Source organism: Aspergillus flavus, chromosome 6, assembly GCF_009017415.1.
Source record: "Aspergillus flavus chromosome 6, complete sequence".
Taxonomy (NCBI): domain Eukaryota; kingdom Fungi; phylum Ascomycota; class Eurotiomycetes; order Eurotiales; family Aspergillaceae; genus Aspergillus; species Aspergillus flavus.
Window position 1 is genome coordinate 2,630,560 of NC_092410.1, and position 21,232 is coordinate 2,651,791.

At 48.8% G+C, this 21,232-nt stretch overlaps 11 protein-coding genes across 11 annotated transcripts; 3 read left to right on the forward strand and 8 right to left on the reverse strand.

The window, feature by feature from the left end:
* Window positions 1-3: 3 nt before the first annotated feature.
* F9C07_11981 (putative nucleosome assembly protein) lies at window positions 4-753 on the forward strand (the record flags this gene model as incomplete). Its single annotated transcript, XM_041286798.1, has 1 exon — window positions 4-753. The coding sequence occupies one exon, from the start codon at window positions 4-6 to the stop codon at window positions 751-753; it is 750 nt and encodes a 249-aa protein (XP_041148966.1).
* Window positions 754-1,267: 514 nt separating this feature from the next.
* Window positions 1,268-1,900, reverse strand: F9C07_11980 (uncharacterized protein; the record flags this gene model as incomplete). The annotated part of the gene is made up of 1 exon (XM_041286794.1): window positions 1,268-1,900. One exon carries the CDS (start codon window positions 1,898-1,900, stop codon window positions 1,268-1,270), a length of 633 nt encoding a protein of 210 aa, XP_041148965.1.
* A 1,019-nt stretch (window positions 1,901-2,919) lies between these two features.
* Window positions 2,920-4,038, reverse strand: F9C07_11979 (uncharacterized protein; the record flags this gene model as incomplete). The annotated part of the gene is made up of 1 exon (XM_041286792.1): window positions 2,920-4,038. One exon carries the CDS (start codon window positions 4,036-4,038, stop codon window positions 2,920-2,922), a length of 1,119 nt encoding a protein of 372 aa, XP_041148964.1.
* Window positions 4,039-5,214: 1,176 nt separating this feature from the next.
* Window positions 5,215-5,566, forward strand: F9C07_11978 (uncharacterized protein; the record flags this gene model as incomplete). Its single annotated transcript, XM_071507740.1, has 2 exons — window positions 5,215-5,254; window positions 5,316-5,566. The coding sequence occupies 2 exons, from the start codon at window positions 5,215-5,217 to the stop codon at window positions 5,564-5,566; spliced, it is 291 nt and encodes a 96-aa protein (XP_071367893.1).
* A 2,107-nt stretch (window positions 5,567-7,673) lies between these two features.
* Window positions 7,674-8,325, forward strand: F9C07_2286428 (uncharacterized protein). The gene is made up of 3 exons (XM_041293752.2): window positions 7,674-7,909; window positions 7,971-8,083; window positions 8,143-8,325. Exons 1-3 carry the CDS (start codon window positions 7,861-7,863, stop codon window positions 8,209-8,211), a joined length of 231 nt encoding a protein of 76 aa, XP_041148962.1. The 5' UTR covers window positions 7,674-7,860; the 3' UTR covers window positions 8,212-8,325.
* Window positions 8,326-9,458, reverse strand: F9C07_2286429 (putative siderophore biosynthesis enzyme). Its single transcript, XM_041286791.2, has one exon. The coding sequence runs from the start codon at window positions 9,266-9,268 to the stop codon at window positions 8,636-8,638; it is 633 nt and encodes a 210-aa protein (XP_041148961.1). The 5' UTR covers window positions 9,269-9,458; the 3' UTR covers window positions 8,326-8,635.
* Window positions 9,459-11,770, reverse strand: F9C07_2286430 (tetratricopeptide repeat domain protein; the record flags this gene model as incomplete). The annotated part of the gene is made up of 2 exons (XM_071510828.1): window positions 9,459-11,681; window positions 11,754-11,770. 2 exons carry the CDS (start codon window positions 11,768-11,770, stop codon window positions 9,989-9,991), a joined length of 1,710 nt encoding a protein of 569 aa, XP_071367894.1. The 3' UTR covers window positions 9,459-9,988.
* Window positions 11,771-11,824: 54 nt separating this feature from the next.
* F9C07_2286431 (putative lipase) lies at window positions 11,825-13,368 on the reverse strand (the record flags this gene model as incomplete). The annotated part of the gene is made up of 4 exons (XM_041293740.2): window positions 11,825-12,594; window positions 12,647-12,980; window positions 13,049-13,220; window positions 13,275-13,368. 4 exons carry the CDS (start codon window positions 13,366-13,368, stop codon window positions 12,238-12,240), a joined length of 957 nt encoding a protein of 318 aa, XP_041148960.2. The 3' UTR covers window positions 11,825-12,237.
* Window positions 13,369-14,367: 999 nt separating this feature from the next.
* On the reverse strand, window positions 14,368-16,309 carry F9C07_2286432 (uncharacterized protein). The gene is made up of 4 exons (XM_041293739.2): window positions 15,664-16,309; window positions 14,975-15,601; window positions 14,708-14,898; window positions 14,368-14,630 (listed from the first exon to the last, which is right to left on the reverse strand). Exons 1-4 carry the CDS (start codon window positions 15,856-15,858, stop codon window positions 14,591-14,593), a joined length of 1,053 nt encoding a protein of 350 aa, XP_041148959.1. The 5' UTR covers window positions 15,859-16,309; the 3' UTR covers window positions 14,368-14,590.
* A 353-nt stretch (window positions 16,310-16,662) lies between these two features.
* On the reverse strand, window positions 16,663-18,008 carry F9C07_11972 (uncharacterized protein; the record flags this gene model as incomplete). The annotated part of the gene is made up of 4 exons (XM_071507739.1): window positions 16,663-17,437; window positions 17,495-17,565; window positions 17,615-17,758; window positions 17,808-18,008. 4 exons carry the CDS (start codon window positions 18,006-18,008, stop codon window positions 16,663-16,665), a joined length of 1,191 nt encoding a protein of 396 aa, XP_071367895.1.
* Window positions 18,009-19,175: 1,167 nt separating this feature from the next.
* Window positions 19,176-21,070, reverse strand: F9C07_11970 (glycoside hydrolase superfamily; the record flags this gene model as incomplete). Its single annotated transcript, XM_071507738.1, has 3 exons — window positions 19,176-19,698; window positions 19,767-20,526; window positions 20,599-21,070. The coding sequence occupies 3 exons, from the start codon at window positions 21,068-21,070 to the stop codon at window positions 19,176-19,178; spliced, it is 1,755 nt and encodes a 584-aa protein (XP_071367896.1).
* Window positions 21,071-21,232: the final 162 nt, after the last annotated feature.

The window sequence follows — 21,232 nt, forward strand, 5'->3', positions numbered from 1 at the left end:
AAGATGGCAACCCCCGACCCTCACCCCGACCTAAAAGCCCTCTACGACAAAGAAAACGAACTCAACGCCCAGTGGGAGCACGACATCCACGAAGCCCGCAAGATACACTACGAGCACAACAAATCCTTCTACCAGCGTCGTGCAGAGCTCGCAACCGGCTGGACGGGTGACACCCAAACACACCATCCCCCCATCCGGGATTTCTGGCTGACAGCCCTGCGCAATGAGCACGAGACCCGCAAGCTAGTCACAAAGCTCGATCTGGGTCCTCTAAAGTCCCTCATTGACATCCGCGTCGAGTGGCTCGAGGGCTTCGACTACGTGCTTGCTTTTTACTTTGCTCCCAACGAATACTTCACGAACCGGATGATGCGCAAGGAGTTCTACTACGATAAGACTGGCGAGCCGACTCCGAACCCGTCGCCTTTGGAGATGAGGGGTGATCGGATTCATTGGAAGAAGAATCATATCCTGCAGGCGGAGTGTCATGCGCGGATTGGGACGAAGTCGTTCTTTGCCTTTGTGTCGAGGTCCCTGGCGTATGGGGATGCGCAGACGAGTGAAGAGGAAAGCATGGAGGATGCGAGAATAACGGAGGATTTTGAGATGGGGGAGTCCATTAGGGATTCTGTACAGCCTTATGCTATGGAGTTGAATTCAAAGGCGTTTGGCTTGGAGGAGGATGGCGTAGGTGAGGAGGCTGAGGAGGCTGAGGAGGAGGACGATGAGGATATTGATTATGATATGGAATAGATGTTGGATGGCGTGTTTAAATTTGGTGCAGCTGAGCTGGCCTGAAACGGAGCTTGAGGTTGAAAATAATACCAACAGTAGTGCTGTGCGAGATAGACCGAGAGGGAGAGGGAGCAGTTGTTACTAGGATATTGAGCTGGAGGAGACCTCCTTGTTATTATCCAAGTCAGACTCTATCGCAGATACATCAGCCACAAAGGAATCTTACTTCTTCTACAATGCTGTTTACGTATGCAGCAAGTAAGATAGTATTCAATGTTTTAGAATTATGCGCTTATCCAGTAAGCAAAACATTAGCACTGTTCCTTAGCAAGGAGAGGAGGATGAACTGATCACCCCAGCCAGCATCCAAGAGTATCGCAGATAGCTCTTTGGCCACGGCAGGGTCTAGAGTCAAAGAGCGTTGTCAATAATCAGTGCCTGCACGGATTTAAGATTTCACAACCCAGCAAAAGGAAGTCGAGAGTACGTCGTAGTACAATCTTTAGACGGGGACTCATCAAAGACATCTTCACTACTTCAAGCATTTTGGACGGATCCAAGGTGTTGATCCAGGGTACCACTTAATGCACTTTCCGTTACAGCACATCCATTGATGCTCCCCGCTAACACCGCAATCCCAGTACTGCTTGCAGGTTACCTCTGTCTGGAGACTCTGAATACTGGACTCGTCATTGGTCTTGTTAAATTTATCTTCTGGTGAGCGATAGCGCCTCTTATCAAGCTGAGTCTCGCTAGAGTTGTCGATGACGGGTTCAGCATCGCCCGGGGTTTCAGGGCTATCCTTATTGTCTGCGGTGTCTTCGGAATCCTTCACTGGAGGCTTCGGGGGAACACGTCTGCAGTCATAAACACTTTGACAGTAACCGCTGCAGCAGAGGTCTCCAGGACGACAGTCAGTAGCCCAAGTGCATCTCTGGGGGCCGGCGACCTCGGATTTGGGAGGAACGTGTTTGCAATCACCAGTTCTGTGACAGCGACCCTTGCAACAGAGCTGCTGCTTGGGGCAGTCCCAGTCCCACTGGCAGACAACGGTTAGAGCGTCAGGGGATGCGTTAGACTTGTCGAGTTCGGCGTCGTTAATGGCGGTTGGAACGGACACCACCAGAGCGGCGTAGAAGAAGAAGAGTACATTGAAGAACTTCATAGTGACGAGAATTGCTTTTTTGGAGTTTATTTAGCAAGAGAATGACAAGCAAATTGGATAATGTGGTTATGGATAGAAAAGGAGCGACGATCGAGCAGGAAGACGCGATAGACGGTGGTAAAGAGCGACTAAATAATGAGTAACATTGATGCCATGTTCACCAGAGCCAGCTGGTATGTGAATAGAAGGGAAGTGAATATCAACCTTCCCCTCTACAAAGGATATTAGGGGAAGGGTTGGGCATTCTTAAGAAATGAATGAAGATGACTCGGTTTACATCCCTGAAAGACTGGCCTTCTGAAGCACCGAATCCAAGCCGAGATTAACGGCATTCATAGTATGCGATTGCCTATACCAGTATGACCTTTGTGTACCCAGCCCAATCATCGTCCTGTTGGTCTGTTGTGAATCGCAAATCTATACTCTCCAGTCCGGATAGATTCAGGGTTGGCAACAGCGCTACGGCGAGTTTAATTAGGGAGCACAAAGAGCACCAATGAGCGGGTTAGTGGGATGGTCGAGCTATCATCCTGCAATCTTATTCTTTGTTTCCATGTCACGACTTCCCGCATGGCGCTTGTCGATTCCCTGCTTCGAGTGGGTTTCGAAAGGCTCAAGAATTCATCTCCGATGCTTCCATCACTCTAGGATTGAAGCCTGGTCATGTTCCCCGACAATATTTCGGACTAAGGGAATAAAGTACGGTCAGAAATATGATACATTCTGAATGTAATAAAAAGAAATACTACGATAGGCTGTCGTAGTTCGTACAGCAAATTCAAGCAATGAAAAGTGTTGACCAACATCCAGTCAGGGTATTGTTGATAGCCCCAAATTGTTCTATGGAGGTGTCACGTAAAGAGGCCAGGACAAATAAATACTATTATCTCTCCTTCCAGAAATAGATGAGCCCCTCGCTTTCCAAGCTCATCCAAGCTTATCCCTTCAAATCTTGTTATCCGAATGCAATTCAGCAGATTGCGGGCTATCACTGTGCGCTTATTGAGTTCAGCCTTTATCTAAAGATCATCTCCAGTTGACTCTTTGGATTCGGGGAGTACCTCCTGGACTGGTCCGTACATGCACCATCCTGATACCGGTTCAATAGTATCCAGCGTCTCTGGGTCCGTAAAATTCACACCAATCAGACCAGCGACCATCTCTCTCTTGTAATCCTGCTTCCCACCCTTGATGACTATAGGAACAGAAGCGGACCCAGAAGGAATATCTTTCACCCTGAGCGGAAGATAGCGCAGGCCATCAAGTTCGAGATGCTTGGTTGATCTGTGACGTGCCACGTCTTTCCGGCATTTGCCTTCTGCATTCCAGAAGCAGAAAGCAGTGACCCAGCCAGATATAGTCGGAGGTCCGCTCTTACCAGACATATGAACACTCGCACTCCAAAAGCTTTTGGCCTGAGTTCCTTGCGAGCCATCGAAGCAAGCCACGAAATGCCGCAAGACGGGGCGTAGGAGGTTTGCAAATTGACGAGGCTCCTCACCGAACTCATTTATCTTCTCAATCTTGTTCTGTAGCTGAACCCAGTCTGCCCGCTCACCCAGCAGGGTGACTCTTGGAATGCCACAGGAGAGGACCCCTCTGTATCCAAAGTACTTCTGCATCGTACCCATCATCAAGACAGAGGCTACCACCTGATCAACCTCAGTGGTCGTGCTAAATGAAGGCATGAACCATGACCGCAGATCTTCAACAATCTCATTTTCGATCAGCTCTGCCAGCCGTATGGCAAGATCCTCGGGGTCTAGACGGCTCCCTTGCTTCACAATGAGCTCTTTCTTTCCTTCGTGAGCAACAAAGATTTTCCTACACTCTTCCGCGTGGGCATTGATGTAAAATCCTAGCTGCACGAGGATGGCCACCCATACATCGTCTGGGCGGACTTTCAAGTGGTAGTGATAGCAATATGCAAGATAGACTGCCCTGACGAAACCGTGGTTGCTTGCAATGAAGAAATTTCGGTCAAAGGATGAAGGCGAGAAGGAACTATGAGTAATTTTCATGCCGTTCTTGAATATCTGGGGGCACGACTCTTTGAATAATTCCTCCGTATTGCGGACTTTGCCTCCAAATGTCCACTTGGTAGGTGAAACCTCCGCAACTGCAAACGTGACTGGCATCGTGGCTCTTGGTGTTAGTCCTCCTCGCACCGGTGCATTCAATTGGTTCTGATAGATGGTCAAACCCCTAGAATATGGCCAGTCTTATATATCTTTTGCCTTCCACACTTCAGGAGTATCCACGTTTCATTCTAGCATGGTGTGTCACCATTCCGGTGATCTCAGGGAGTGAGTCAAAGGTAGAGTTTCTTAGATCATCTCCTTTGTGAAGATTGCTGGATACAAGGCCGTCACACTATCGTCACTTGTCTAGTCATTCAACGATACGCGTTTTGTCTCTTTCTTTTCCTTGGTATTTCCCATATCATCTGATTTTATATCCCTTGATATTCAAAAGAAGACTCATGGATCTGACACCACAGACCTTTGGACCTCCTCGTTCCGTCGCAGGTATAACTCATAATAATGTGATCTAAACCTTTATTAGCTGAGATAGGACCACAGGCTGAGATGCTTACCCGCGTTGAGTCGAATTTCAACGAGTTCTACTTCTTTGACCGAGGTTCATTTTACTTAGAATCAGTAATAGAAAACCTTAAGGTCGATAGGCGGTGATGCCAGTCGGTATACTTCTATACCGAAAAATCCATTCATCGATTATGATATCACACCAGAGGTTGCTCGGCGTTTGACTCCACTTCCAGGTTGAGGTCATAGCCGATCTGATTCATATTACTTAGTGACTATCTACAAGGCTTTGAATTTGTAAGCATATATGCGCATTCACGCCCTGGAATTAAGTGGTTAGTGACAGGATTGTACTCAGTGAAGACATTTCTCTTCATCCTGACACCGGAAGAAAGTTGATAAGATACGGTCTCCACAGTCCTCGGAGTCCCACGAAAGTCAGAAGTTTCCCCGGGGTCGGGACTCTCCAAGTTCTATGTGCATAGGACAGAAGCCCTTGGAACCAAATCCACTATGACGTGTGGAGTGTATTTTCCCTGAATCTAGACATAAGTTGGCCAGTGCATCGACGGCCCGAATGTCATTGTTCGGTCATGGGTGGCGAAGTCATTCCCCGTTGCAGATATACCCTGACTACTCGACAAGATTTCGAGGAAACAATATAAATGGAAATATAGGAGATTGAGATATAATCAAAAGATACTGCCATACTATCTCAACGAGTCTTCTCACGAACTTCACCGATAACCAGCATTATCAATCACCATCATGCCAAACCTAACCCTCGGGAAAGGCGCATCGCCCGCAACTAGGTATGTACTATGTCTAAACTTACTAGCTCTTCTAGAATCTGGGGTTAATAATCCCACATAGATCTCGCAATACAGCTATCCTAAGTATGTTCGCCGTGATCGGCGGTACCTGGCTCGCCTTTAGATCGCTTTCACCACGAAGGAACCAAGCGGCGGTGTCAGAGGATGACCGACAAGCCATAGATGGCGAAATCAAGATGGGACGTGCAGAAGTCGTCTCAGAAGCCGATCGGCAAACGATGAAGGGGGGCAAACCTGGCGAGAATAAGGTCGGGCGTGCGCCGCATAAGGGGCTTACGACTCCTTGACTTATGATTACAGAAGTTTACCGTCAACAGGGGTGTTTTCAGTTTCTAGTACTATTTGTATATAGATAGATAATGTCTGAAAAACAATGGAGATAGCATTATAGGTTAGTTTATGAGCGTCAGGGTTCTTGTAGCTCGATGGGGAAGACCGAGAATACATGAGGTAGTTCATCACACCAGGGTCGACTGGAAAGAGTGTGAATATGTATTGCCATATGACTCTACAGATATCAGTGCGGATGCCAGTGGTGGGATAGGGACAAATTTGGATACTGGGTATTCCAGACGGATTTGGGAGTAAAATTGTAGCATCTGGAGTCTTTTTTTATCGACCGAAGAGTTAACACTGCTGCGTTGACGATGCATTTTCCTCCTTCCTTTCTTTTACTTTTTTCCATTTTCCATATCCTTAGTTCCTTCAATTCTTCCAAGACCCCCCAGGCGTCGGAAAATCCATCCGGCATTCCTAAGCTTCCGCAATCATCTCTCGCGAAGAATGTGTCATGCAGCTAGCCACTAAATCACCGTTTGCATTCCGCATCCACACTCTCCACTGCTTGTGAGACTAGACTTTAAGTATAGGGACGTCATTTGAGTCAGCGTGTCCACTCTTCTCTATTTGATTTTGTCTGAGTCCCGCGCATTCTATCACAGGAAGGCTAGGTGGGTATCAAACTTCCACTAAGAACATGTCACATTGAAGGAAACAGAAACAAAACAGAATATTTTAAGAGTTACATTATGGACGAAAGTGCCTCCGAGTATAACAATACCTGCAGCAGTACCATGTAAGGCATATACGATCCCACCGGGACCGGAAATCATGGGCTGAAGCTATAGATGAGTTCTACATATTAAAAATTTACACAGTGAATAATCTCACTAATTATGTGCAAACTGTAACGTCCTCCAATGCAGTAGCTTCAAGTCTCTCGAAAAGAGCTCATTCCTGTGATTACTCAAGTTGTTGGATCTGCTTCGGCTTCTTGGTTAAGACGCTGGATAAAGAAATCTATAGATTCTCCAACGCTATACCCAATCAACCCCGAAAGATACATCCCAACGCAATAAAAAAAGAGGTTGTCCAAGCATTGCTAATCTACATGCGCGTTTTTCATATCTTATGCTCACCCTGAGGGAGTGTAACATGATCTGCGCAGAATAATCGCGGTCAGTTATCATCGCAGCCCGAGAGCTGGGACTGGGGTTCAACTTTCGCTACAAAAACCGCCCGATCCACAGCAGTTCGGATGCCGTTGGGAATCCGCTCCAGTTGCAATCTGAGCTAGGGTTCAACTCGAGCCTCGGCTCGCCAGGAACTTGACCGAGTCACCGAGTCGGTTTAACCTGGAATCACTCACAGAAACGATATACAAAATCCTAGAAAACTTCGAAAACTACGATAATGTCGGATGCGTCGTTTTCTTTCCAAGGAATTGCTAAAGCGAAGGATGAAGCGTTATTCACAAAGCTTCTCCTTATATATGTCTTGATGATTCGGAAGGCCTGACAGACATATATTGTTCCCCACAGTATCTATCGGACAGAACTAAAATCCGACAAAAGTCCCAGAAATTCTAGAAAAAACACCGAAAATAATGAAACCTTTTGTACTAACCTTGGGCTGTTTCCCACAATTTTACAAATATTATCGCACATGTTAGACCACCGCGAAGTCTACCCCGGAGGAGAAAAAGTCTCCGAGGGGTTGAACCCCCAAGCATTACCAACAATTTACTAATCTCACCAATCCACCCAAGTCAACCTAACGCAGATCGAAAATTAGCTAAACTATTTTAAGATCCTTTACTGCAAAGTAAGCTGTCAGACCTTAACTTGTGCCAGGCAGAATCGTAGAAGGCTGAATCCTGGCGAAAAGGCCTAGAATTGGGTATTGTTCGTTTCCTGACAGTTATATCGACACCAGATGTTCTATTGGGGAAGATTGGCGGTCGATCGAGTCCAGACAGGGCTTGACGTCACGATGGCATATAATCGATTGGCCCTGGTGTCTCTTCAAGATAGAGTTATCCAGTCGGAGTCATTTCTTGTATTCAGGGTGGTTGACCGACAGGGACGTAAGGTCGGCATCATACTATCCCAACCTACGGACATAATATGTCGCGAAGTGAGGTTGTAATCTCGATGTAATTGCCAGGCTGTTTGCAAGGGAATGTTGGATATAAATTGTCGTGATCATTGGAATTCGAATTCTAAATAGTTAATGACTCTATCCTAACCAAGCACGATATCATTTTCTGATCCCAAATTCTATAATCCAACCCAGCCCCAACATGCCTCAGTACAGAAACGGCCAGAGCGTGATCTATAAGCCTGTTGGCGGTATGTCCGTCCTCATTTCCAATACGATGTAAGAATAATCGACTAACAACCCCAATGCAAGGCCCCGACTCAAGGACCTCTGAAAGTGTCGGGACTATCCAGTCTGTTCTCACCGAGCCTGGCAACCAGGCGGGCCGACACGTTGATGCCAGTGAGGAGAACCCTAGATATGAGGTGAGTTCTATCTGAGAGAAGTATTGTCCTTGACAAGGTTCTGATATGTTTGGCGATAGATTGAGAATCAGAATACTGGAAAGACGACAACTGTTTATGAGAGGAATATTCTTGGCCCTGCTGAGTGAATCTTTGATTCTTTGGTGAGGGGGAAATGTATTTTCATTAATTTATGTATGAGTTTGGATGTACTTTGTAGGAAGTATTGGGTAATTTGAATTACGAATAAGCTTATTCGGCTTTATTTATAATGTTCACTCGTGTGTTATTCGGTCCTTGACTCCTTGTTGCTCGGTTAGCACTAGTATAATTTCATGATTCGGGTAAAAAGGCCATTAATCCGCTGTGGATAATGACGATCACAAAGATCAACAGTCGATCACCCGAGTCATGCTTCATATACAAAGCTTGAGAAGCCCAATGCATTGATTCAAGATGATGGCACTTGTACTCATTACAATTATGCATAATACAAGAGAATGAATACCTCCACCTTGATAATACAATAAATTCTCCCAGCATTAACCTCTGTGATCTACCTCAAGGATATCCCTACAAGGCCAAGATACCCACCAAACCCCCCACCAAAGCCATAACACCGGCATTCATACCCATCGCACTAGCCGCATTACCAGTCGCCAGAACACCCGCCGAAGACGTCGTATTCGAAGAGCCCCTCGAACCCGACGAAGCAGAGCTCGACGACGAACCACTCTCCGCCACCCGCGAAGAAGAACCAGCCGGCGAAGAAGAACCAGCTGCCGAAGACGAAACCCCAGTGGACAAGGTCGGCGCAGCAGTAATCAAAGTACTACCGGTCTTAGTAGTATCAGAGGTAACGGCTCCAGTGGAAGTGGCCTCGGCCTCGGAATGCGTTGCCGAAGCCGAGACAGCCGAAGTGGACGGCGCAACCTTGCCGTCGGGACCCCAGCCGGGGAGGTAGCTCGGGGTCAAGGTCTCGGTGCCGGTGTAGGCGGCGCACCCGGGCTGGTTGTACTTGGGGGGAGCGCGACCACCGCCGCAGTCAGGGAAATCGCAGATCTCGCCGGTGTCGGGCACGTACCAGATCATGCTGGCTTCGCCCCATTGGTTGACGGTGGCGGATTTGGTGCAGCCGTCGAGATCGGTGCGGGCGGCGGCGAGGCTGGTGAGAGTGAGGAGGATGGGGAAAGTGAGAGATTTCATTTTGGTGGGTTTTCGAAATGAATGACTAAGTTTGAAATGTTGAGAACGAGTGGTGACTGGTGAGGATAGATAAGGAGTGACGGTAGTGAGTAAATTCCCTGGCGAAGAGAAATGGATAGAGAGATAGGACTGTCTTCTATATACCACCCTGTGTTAGGTCCCTGAACTCTCTCTAATGGCCGCTGGCAGCCTAGAGCCCGAGTTGTAGCCTATGGGGGAAGCGACTGAGTTTGCTAGCTTCATTATCAAACCCATGAGTAACTGATGCTTAACCTCTCTGAGAATTGCCGTCCTTAATCGGCAATACGTCTCCTGGGTCGCCGGGCTAAAACTCGACCGGGTTAGGGCTAACCATGAAATCTCTTCCTCTCCATCAATCAAATCGTTGCCGTTCAGCCAGAACCCCATGGTGGAAATTAAGCACCACTAAACCATGGTCAAAGTATCATGCGAGCAAAAAACTACGGAGAAAAAGGGGTCTTTTACTATTTTAGGCTACAGTTGAGTTCGAGGGCTGACTCGATCAAGGACCATTGGTCGGACTAAATACGAGCTGGATGCGAAGTGGGTCACTATTCTTGCGCCCTGGATCATAAAAACCTGAAATTATAAAAGCAAGTATAGCGCTACGAAAGTGCCACGGACAGAATGACCGTGCTGAGCTATGATTGGATTGCGAATAGCCTTGGTTGGAACGAATTCTGTGATACAAAAACACGCTCAAATATGAGAAGAACAGCATGTCTCTGCCTTTCCCACCGCGGATAAGCGACAGTAGCATGAGGTGGTAATAGGAACATCTGCGGAACCGACGGCAATATCGCGCTGGACCTGAATGCTAAGAGCTTCCTCGAGCTTGCCCAAGCGCACCAGGCACTCATGCAGCCCATGTAAGCCCCAGACATTATTCAGCCGGGCCTTGCGACGGGGAAAATCTTTCGCAAGCCCAAGGTCCTCTCGGAATACCTGCTCTGCCTCTTCGACACGGTTTTGCTCTAGCAGTAGACCACCCAAGGCATGACGCACGGGCTGCATCCATGGCGGCGGGTCCGAGTAGGGGAGCGCGTCTTCCAGCTCAATCGCTTGCCGAAGGTGGGCAAATGCGACCTCGTAGTTACCCTTGCGATATTCTAGCTCGCCGCTGAGCATTTCTGAGCCGACCTTGAGAACGTCGACCTCTTTGACCGGGATGCTGTTCAAGCGGGAAGGCGGGACAGTCGCACGCGCCGCCTCAAACTGTTTCTGAGCAGCCTCGGCTTCTGCGAGGCGGCCGAGGGCGCTGAAGGCGACACCGCGCGCGTAAAGTATATTGGCCGTTGTTGCACAGTACACGGCGCGGTCAGCGGGAAGCTCTAGGTTTAAGATATCCTCCCAACGGCCAAAGCGTACATACACATGGGCCAGGTTGCCTAGGAAGCTCTCAGTCCAGTCCGCCATTGGGGGGCTGGTGCTTGTTAGCACGTTGATATCGATAATCTGTTCGAGCTTCTTCGCAGCCGATAGCGATTCTTCAAACCGACCCGAGATGAAGGCCGCATACAACTTGGCACATATATTATGCACCCGATACGCGACGTACAGGGCTGATCCACGGTCGCGGTTGAAATACTTGTCATCAGCGATGATGGCTTCCTCGTTGGAGTCGACCGCGCGGCGATAGTCACCCACCGCCATATCGATATGCGTTGGCATGTGTAACATGTGCGCAGCATCCGGCACCAGGCGACGTAATCGGTCGGAGGCTGGTAATGCTCGCTCCGGCATTGGTGACATTTCCATCAAATGAATGTAGAGATGGCAATGGGCCGGGTGATCCCGACCTTCGATGCCCTGTGCCATTGCTGATTCGATCACTTTTTGAGCCTCCACAGTGTGGTCGCCGGTGGGTTTGCCGGTATCCAAATCCCATAGCCCTCGAGGACTGATACACATGAGTGCATCACCAAACAATGCGGCCACATCTACGTCACGGCTATAGGCGTGATATACAGGTCGCATCGCGTCCGCATACGCATGGTTCAGCGGTCCCATGTCGGACGGGATATTGTCTGACGGTGGGAATCGGGCTGTGAGGGCTTTGATCAAATCTCTTTCCACGGGGGTGGCGTTGCTCGCCAGCTCGATGGCCCGCGTTAATGCTTCGTTGGCCTTTTTCACTGTGTGCTGACGGTCTGCCATGTCGAAGAAGTGCCACGCCTTGTTATAGTTCGGACCGACGGCATAGGCGATCCCCCAGAACGCCATGGCGCACTTTGGATCGTGTTTGGTAGCCCGCTCGAAGCAGCGCACCGCTTCATCATGGTTGAAAGAATAGGCCCAGAGAAATCCGCGGTTAAACCAGAGCTGAGCTTCTGGAGAGGATGTGGTCACGGAGCGCCGATGCGAGCCGAGGTTATAGTACGCTGAGGATTCCCTAGACGCATGTCAGGATACAGTTTCAACCAGATGTACAGACTCCGAGATCTCACTGCATCTTGAAATTCACCGAGGGGGAAAAACCATAGAGAATTCCTGGGGAAGATAAGAGGCGAAAATGACGCTGACTGGAATATTATTGAGTGTCGATTAAATCGGCTACGGTCGGGCAGCTTCCCCTCACTTGCTGGTACCTCTCCGATTGGATCCTGGTAGTCGCCGTTCTAACAGGGTGGATTTCGCCGAATTTAATCTGTTGTCAAACACAGTGTCTCAAACATGCATTCATAGTCTTTGTTGATGGCTATGCGCCTTTTCCATCCTGATTATACAACACGAAATATCCGAAGAAGAAAGAAGACGAAAATCAATAAGGAGAATAAGAGGAAACGAGAGTGGAAGAAGTAAAAAGAGGGCAAACGAGGGACGAGAAGAAAAAGAAGTAAAAGAAGGAAATATAAAAAAAATAGAATGGTATCCGTCCTGTTGCGCCGTCATGGCCATACCCAACTCCGACTTGATAAAGTCCCCAGTGACCCGATGTATCAGCGTATTTACTCCCAGTCCTTCCAGGTCTGCGCACACACACTCATATCTCCCATGTACCATCCATGAGGTTCCATGGTGACTTCCGTGGTACCCAAGTTACCAGCTTCATTGTTGACTCCCTCGATCACCTGAATAGTGGACCTGGTCGCCGACACTCCATTCGGCGACGTGATCCAGTACTCCGGCGAAGACTGACTATATTCGGGGACTAGAGAGTCCAGTGGCCGGCGCCGGGACGACCGAAAGAGGACCTTCGGTACTTCGTCGTTGGTGTGTGTGATGCGGTAGTTCTTGCCGGCAGTGGACTTGGTGATGAACTCTGCGAACGCCTTGTTGCCGACAGATGGGGCGCCGAAGGAATACTGATCCTTGTCAGCATTTGTCTTTCTATTTTCTGGTGACGGGGTAACTTACCAAGTCGACAGTATGTCCAGAATTCCGCAAGGTAACAGCTCCAAGGGTAGCAAGCGCGCCACCAAGACTGTGTCCCGTCAGGATGATGCTATAGTCCGGGTTCGCTCTCAATGTTTCCTCAACCTTGGGCAGGAGAACGTTCATAGCTCCCTCTGAGGCTGCCCAGAAACCATGGTGTACTTTACATCCATCGCAGATGGTCGATACGTCGACTTGTTGGAAGTCCAAGTCAGCATTGCGGTTCTCGGCAGAGACGGTCCCGCGGAAGGTCAAGACGATGTATTTGTTCGTTTTGTCCAGAGCGAGATATCCTGTGGTACCACCGGGCTTGATCCTACGCGTCCAATTAGATACCTTTTCTTCTCCCTGCTGTTGATATGCAAAAGGGATGTCGGAACTTACTCCTCAAATCCATCAATGATCTGAGTACTTGACTTGTGGAGGGTGTTGCAATACCCCGAATCACAATAGACTGAAGACCCAGTAGAGGAGCCGTTGTGGTTCCCTTGGCAATTGGCCGAAGCTGCAAATTCCGAGAAGCGGGTGAACTCTGTCACAAGAGATGGAGAGATATCTATGATCGATTAGCATTGCAACCAAGTCTCGGAGACACAGGAGTATTAGTCACCTCTGCGATACAGTCGATTCAGAGTAGCTCTAGGCACTGGGTGGGCGAAAGTAGGGCAAATCACCCCAAGAAGAAGAAATAGTAGAGTAAACATAGTGGGTGATGGGTATCTCTTAAACAATGGGTATCGTGTCGATAATGAACGTGTGTCTTCTAGACAATGAACGGATGTCCTGTAGACTGGGTATCTTGGAGCTGTCTGGATGTGTACTTTTGCCTCACATCCATTTATGTATTTATATCAGCGACGAGCAGAATGAATATCATCATCCAGTGAGATGGAGCTCAAAACAGCCCGATATCCGATCTCACCCACAATACAGTAGAGGGCGGTAATAAGCAATGGACGCTTATTCACGCTAATCATCAAATTCAGTAATCTTCTCCATTGGCTAAATCCATATCTAGACAGTATGCGAGTGAACTGCAGCTCGAATCACTAGTACCGAGGGCCTGCGACATTCCTTACCAAGATCCTGCGACTGTCACTACTGCCGAGTCATGCTGCAGGGATGTTAGGGTAGTGTTTTAGTGCTGACAGCTCGCTCTAGTATAGATTAATTATGGCCCCAACTAAGCCCCTACCCTCGTCTATACACTGACTTACACCTTCAGCCTCGCCTCCCACCTAGCGACATGAAAAACAGCCCCCGTCCCTTGCAGAATCCAGTAATAAAACCACCTACCTCGCATAAAACTAGGGCCCACTAAAATCTCACTAGTCAGACAGTAGACCTCCCCTTCCCGATTCTGGACAACACAGACCATCTGTCAGCATTTAGCGACCCTGAGTTAAATGAACTACCCCCAAACTATACATCTAATTCTGTTGATATCGGTAATTCCCGACTCAACATGATGGTGGTGGATTTAAATCTCGGGTTCACCCGCGATGCTCACTCGCCGAATCGCCCCCAAGGACCCCTAATCACCTGAAGTCAGCACGATAGCTTCAATTTCCCGTCGGGGATACCGTTGTATTGCTAGTGCTGATTTTGCTGTGGTGTTTGTGATTCTGGCTTGGTTGGGGGTGTATGCGGGATAAGATTTTATATTAATGGACCTGTACTAGTATTTCTACAGGTGGTTTGGGGTATTGTAGTGAGTGTTTGATCAAGTGCATAAACGATTGTGTAAATTAACAACCTATGAATATGAATATGGACAATGCGATTTGTAGTCAATTTCGGTTTCCATCATGCGTGCTCATAATCTTGTAGTCACAAACCATAACCCTAGAATCCATATACCATGTACCTACCATGTCCTCACTACCTAAACAGGTCAATTCCCATATATCCATACCTCAACTCAACTCAAGCTTTACTCTGATTCCGCAGAACGATATTCATGTACCTGTGTAAAAATTCAAATTAGCTCATCGCACAAGACGCAAGACACAAAATAAACCACCAAACCAGTAAAAAACTCACATGCTCATGCCGACCAAGGCCATAAAAATGCCCAAAACACTCTGACCCATGATGACATGACGGCTGGAAGCCCATCCCAGCCCTACAATAATGCAAGTCTTCAATTGCCCGATGACGGTACTGCTGACCGGCCCTGCGGCATCGATGATATAGAAGCCGGAGAGATTGACCAGACAGGCGAAAACGCCGCTCTATAGTTCGTAAGACATGTCAGCAGATAATTTCCGAGATAAGATTTGGAGTTATAGATAAATATGGGACACCCACCATCAAGATAAGAACCCATGTTGAGGCCGGCACAAACGAAACCGTCGGCGGGGTCTCGATCCAGGGGATGGTGCAGAGGAGTAATCCCGCGCTGACGGGCGCCTGGTTGAGTAGGAGCTGCATGCTGCTCATTTCGAGTTTCTTGTGGTAGTGTCCGATCCACACGGTGTAGATTGCGCTTGCGCCTACGCCGGAGAATGCGAACATGATGCCTAACAGCGAAGTCGTGACTTTGCCGTCTGTCGTGGGGAGGCTGTCGTAGTAGGAAACCATCCCTACGCCGGCGCAGAGGAGGATGAGTGGGAGGGTGGCTGCCCGGGGGATCTTGGCCCCGTAGAGCAGGTAGTTGAGTAAAGCTGTGACCGGGGTGAGGAGTAACCGGGCCAATTGGTGGAACATGACGGACGAGTGGGCGAGTCCTAGATTTTGGAGGATTACTTGGATACCCATTGCTGCGGCGAGGGGCAGCATCTGGATGATTGCTACGCTTTTTGGAACGAAGAAGCCGCACCAGGGACGCGATACAGCCCATAATGTGGCACCGGTGACGAAGAAGTGATATGCTGCGAATGATACTTGGCAGTTGCGGAATGAGGGGTCTGTGAGGATAGATTTGTTCGTGAAGACCTGTTCGAGTATGTGGGTCAGCGTTGGAAACATGGGGACAGTGTGGTTGGGATTGGGCTTACGATGGCAACGGTCGAGAGGATGTTGATCCCAGTCCAGATAATGAAGCTGGGACCTGGGATCAACCGCTCCGTAGATGCCTCAGACTCATGATCACTGGCATATTCGATCTTCTCATCTGTTTCATAATTCACCGGTGACTTGATCAATAGCCCTCGTTCCGGGTCCTCCTCTGGCTTTTCTGATGTGTAGGTCATGCTTCAAGTAGACCTTATGTCAGTGTGCATAAATTCTAGAGACACGCGCAGAATTGATGGAAAATGCAAAGGCACGCAATGGATATATAATCAAATATACTGGGGCAGTGCGCTAAGAGACGAAGTTGCAGCGCATACATCACCACTAGTCCAGAACACGGGGGCGTGTATGGCTTGATTATGAATGGGCCGAATGCTACCTCAGTACTGCCGCTCTGGTCAGGGGCCAAGCTCGGTTCCTGTTTTCATTGACCTAATAGACCATGGTTGGATGTACCGCTGTGCGCTGGTATGGATATTTTGCGGATAACTGCGATGACCCGACTAGATGTAGAACTTCAGGATACCGGATAGAGCTGGATGAAGTGCGTGTGTCTTGATGCCGTTGTAAGTCATTTGAAGACGACAACCGATCCTCCTCAGTCTCTAACAATGTCTTCTGAGATTTCTGGCAGAAGTACCAGCATGTCTGGCTGGCATTCTTTCCTGGTCCGCATTTGTTCTTTGGTGATATGGTATCCGCATTCGGAAATGTAGTAGTATTCGGCTCCACTTAAGCATAGGCACGATACTACGTTGCTGAAGCCTTGAACTACGGGTGAGAGGACTACACGCAATCTGTTATTCAATCAGGTCGTCATAAAGTAGCCCTGTGTTCCTACGTCGTAATCTCTTAGAACGCTGATCAATGCAATTTGAAACAGACGCCATATAAATTTCATATAATCTAACAAAACCCCAACTCTCTGGTAGTGCTAAACAAAAATGGTATAATATCTCCAAGCTCTGACAGGCCGTATATAATTATTGAGAAACAAACACTCCTCTTGGATACTCAAGCTCCCCCAATTTTACCTCAGCCTTCGACCACGGGTCAGGCGATTCTCTCCACTGGGAATACACCGTCTCCTCGCCTGCGACCAGTCGGTGGATATTCAACCTGGTGCTGTAGACCATGTTGTAAGCTAGTGCCGGATGCCACTCGAATTTCCTGTCTTCCCACTGATCAATATCGGAATCTCGTGAGACATAACCCTCCGATCTGAACGTGCCAATCAGATTAGGAAAAGGCGCATAACAGCGCAATTGGGGGCGATTACTGCCCGCGCACAAGTCACTCATCGCGTTGTCCACGGGCAGGTTCAGATAATTGATTGAAAGCTCGGCCAGAATCCTTCTTGCACCCTCCAAGGTCACAGCATATCCGAACGTGCAACAGCCCATATTGGCCCGATAGATGTAGCGCGTGGAGTCTACCGGCCACTCGGGGTGCTCCTGTCTCCATTGGATAGACGGTCCTGCTGGGGATTCCCAAGGCCCCCGAATCGTGGTATTCGGGACCGTGGGATCATTGGGGATGACGTAGAAATCGGTCTCGTTCTGGTGTGCGCCCGATGCACAGCCTCCAACCCAGAGAATGTCCCAGTTCGTACCGTACGGCGCTTTCTTGGATTCATGCTGGTTATTAGTCAGGGTGCGCACACCTCGCGCGAATTCAGCGAGCTGCTGCCGGAGCGATACGTCCCAGTCGGCGTCGTCTTCTAGTATCAGTGCCGTAGTGTAGCCATTTTCGACGATACTGTTGAATTTATCGTTAGCATAGTGCTGCTAGTCAGATGCTGGTGGTACCACATACTCGATCAAAGTGTTCATATGAGCGCGCCAACAGCCTATGGCGGCGGGCTTGACACCCGACTCACCCAGTTTCTGCCTCGACTATTAGGAAAGACTCCCACAAGAGATGAAGCATACGAACCAATGGGTAAGACTTCTCAGACACATTGTCCGGATACACTCCATCTCTCCAATCAACCTTGATCCCGAGAAAAGAAGCAGCCAATGTAAGATAGTCACGTTTGTCGGTACGCTCTTTCATGCCGATGGCATAGATATGTTGAAACTATGAAAAGTTAGCACATCACAAACCATATTGTGACTGCTATGCTCACCCCGAGGGTCTCATTGTTGATATGATCAAACGTTGTCTCCTCCGTAAGATGATGCTGTCCGGCGCGAATCACATCCCTGGTCGTCGAGTAGTACGCCTCTCGATCGGCTAAGAGTATAGTGAAGATAAAGTAGCTGCAGCAAGCTGCAGCTACGAGCTTGATGATAGTCTTGGTATTCCACCGGCTCATCACGAAAGTCATTTCCTCAACGATTGGAACCTGATAAGGCCCAGCAGCTCGACTGTGAGTATCTGGTAAGTTATGGTCAATTCATTCAGGTGCATGGTGCATTTGGATTGTTTTCGCTTTGAAGACGAGGTGAACTTTCTTGCCACCATGGTGTCTGGAATGGTCATAACACCGCATTAATTTATTCAGCATTTCCGGAAACGTCATGTAGTTGAGAGCTTTCACACGGCGTTGAATCCTGGGGTTTTGCGTCCCTGGTTTGGTGATGTCCGAAAATAGCATATGACGGTCCGGAAAGGGCAATGGTTGTTGGTTCTGGCCAATCAGAGGCTAAGATAGCAGACTCCTGTACCGGATTAGGCAGCTGGTGGACACGCTTCCGTTTTCGGGTGTTCACATACTCGAAGTGGACTACTGCATTGTGGTCTCGGCAGAAGGGACGTTTGACCTTCGCAGCGTCAGTAAGTCCAGGTTTCCAAGTTGGCTTTGCAATAACATACCCATGACGCTTTAATATGCGATACATAGAGGAATGAGATATCCCAGTTTCATCAGCTAATTTCCTAGACGATTTCTCGCTCCCGGCGGCTCGATCCTGGATAATTGATTGAACCACGGAGTTTTCGACTTCGTCGGTGATCGTCTTAGGCCGACCAGATCGTTTAGCATCTTCGACATATTCCATTTTGATCCTTGGATCCTTGCTGGGGTCGTATCCTCTGGCCCTTGCACGTCTATAGATATCTTGGACAGTCCGCTCGGGCATTCCTAGGGATGCCGCAATCTCTTTCGCAGGGATGCCCCAGGCCACGAGAGTTAGAGCTTGGATCCTCAATTCAATTGGGTGGAAGACCATGGTTCCGGAGGGTCCTAGTTGGGCAGGCAGTAGGTAGGAGCCAAAACACCAACAAAATCGAAAGGAAATCTCAAAATAATGATATCAAGAGAGCTATGTTTTGATCAACAAACATGTGCAGAGACACGTCAATGTAAATTACTGGGACGGCGGTCAGGCCGCATACACAATACCGCACGGTGGGTCCTCTATTACTAGCGTCCTTCGTACTTTCTCTCAAATTTACAGTACCTCCTGTGTATTGACTCGTATCTTTATTTGCAGAAGTCCATGAATATGGATTTATATTAAATGGTTGGATATTTTAGGACTGGCAGACCTAATCAGGCCTCAATAAGCAGCACCACAGCCTCATATGGACGAAGAGACCACTTGGAACCAGAAAATCTCTCCTTCACGTCGCTGGCGCTGTCATACGTGTTCAGCAACACATCTTTGACTGCCTTCACACCATTCGAAGAAGAATCCCATTCCAATGTGCCGTCAGTCCAGTTGGCCAACACCAGCGCCTTCTGGTCTTCATACTGCCGGGTATACGCGAAGATCTCCTGGCTATCGCGGTCGACCAGCTCGTAGTTTCCATATACAAAGATGTCCACGTATTTCTTGCGCAGTCCGAGCACGGATGCCCAGTAGCTGTAGGTAGAGTTGGGGTCGTTGACCTGGGCCTCGGCGTTGATGCCGCGAGCGTAGTTCGGGTTGACCGACATCCAGGGCTTGACGTTGGGGCTGGTGAATCCGGCGTTTGGCGCATTAGTCCATTGAACTGGGGTACGGCCGTTGTCACGGGACTTCTTCTGATATTCCTGTCGGGCAATCTTTTGGATTTCAGGATCATTTGGTAGCCTGTGTCGGATTAGGGTTAGTATACGGTCCTCAGGGAGCATGAAGGGGAGCGGAGCTAGAATGCTTACCTCTTCCAGTGGTTGAGGCAGTCGATATCCTTGTACTCTTCGATGTCCCATTCGGGAGGCACATTCCCCATGCCAATCTCTTGCCCCTGGTATACGAAAGGTGATCCAGCTTTCAAAGCCAAGATCGTGGCTAGCATCTTGGATGCAATAACTCGGTCTTCCTCCTTTGCGTTCGTGTAACGGTCGACCGACCGTGGCTGGTCGTGGTTCTCCCAGTACAGAGCGTTCCAGCCATCATTTTCATACATGAACTTCTGCCACCTCTCAAAGAAAAATTTCAAGTCGGTGAGCTCCCAGCTACCCGGCTCGAACTTGTCGTATTTACCATGGTCAATGTCGACATGCTCAAAGTTAAAGATCATATTCAGCTCATTCCGGTCATACTTCACTGCTCGAAGCACCTCTTCGGTGTCCGTCACGAAGGGCATTTCACCAACACTGAACGTATCGTACTCCTTTAAGATCTTACCAAGCTCCTGGAAGTATTCGTGCAACCGAGGACCATTGGCATAGTACTTGTCACCCCATTGCCAAGGGGTACGTGGGTCCTTGATCGGGGCATCCGGGAAACGCTGGTCCTTGCTGATGAAGTTGATCACATCCATACGGAACCCGTTGGCACCTTTATCCAGCCAAAAGCGCATAATATCATGGACAGCCTTGCGAACCGGTGGATGCTCCCAGTTGAGATCTGGCTGTTCTGTCGCGTACAGGTGAAGATAGTATTCCTGCGTATGCTCATCCCACTCCCATGCGCTCCCTGCGATCGCAATCAGCCTATAGTTACAACCAATTACAAAAATACATGCAATATATCAAGGGACAAACCTACCCTGGAAATGTGACACCCAATTGTTCGGCGGCTGGCGATTTCCCTGCTCGTCATACCTGGCCGGCTTCCAGATGTACCAATTCCGATACTCGTTATCCTTCGAGCTGCGCGACTGCTTGAACCACTCATGTTGATCACTAGTGTGATTCACTACCAGATCCATGAGGAGCTTCATGCCCCGTTCATGGCACCCCTTGATCAACTTTTCCACATCTGCGACCGTACCGTATTCAGGGGCAATGTCGTAGTAATCAGCGATATCATATCCCATGTCAACCTGAGGCGACTTATACGAGGGACAGAGCCAAACGATATCGATACCGAGGTTCTTGATGTGGTCGAGCTTCGAAATGATACCGGGGATATCACCGATACCGTCATCGTTGGAGTCCTTGAACGAGCAAGGCCAGATCTGATATACGGAGCTTTCCTTCCACCAGGCGCGATGGTTCTGGTTGCCGGGTGTGGCCATGGTTTGTCGTCTGGGCAGTATATGATTTCCTAGAGTAACTTGAATATACAAAAGAAAGAGGGAGGCTTCAGTTTATCTATATGTTTTGTTGTTGCTGGGAGGGGCAGCTTGCTATCCGATAACACCCACCGCGGGGCAGCTCCTTTCTCGAGCGGAGAAATT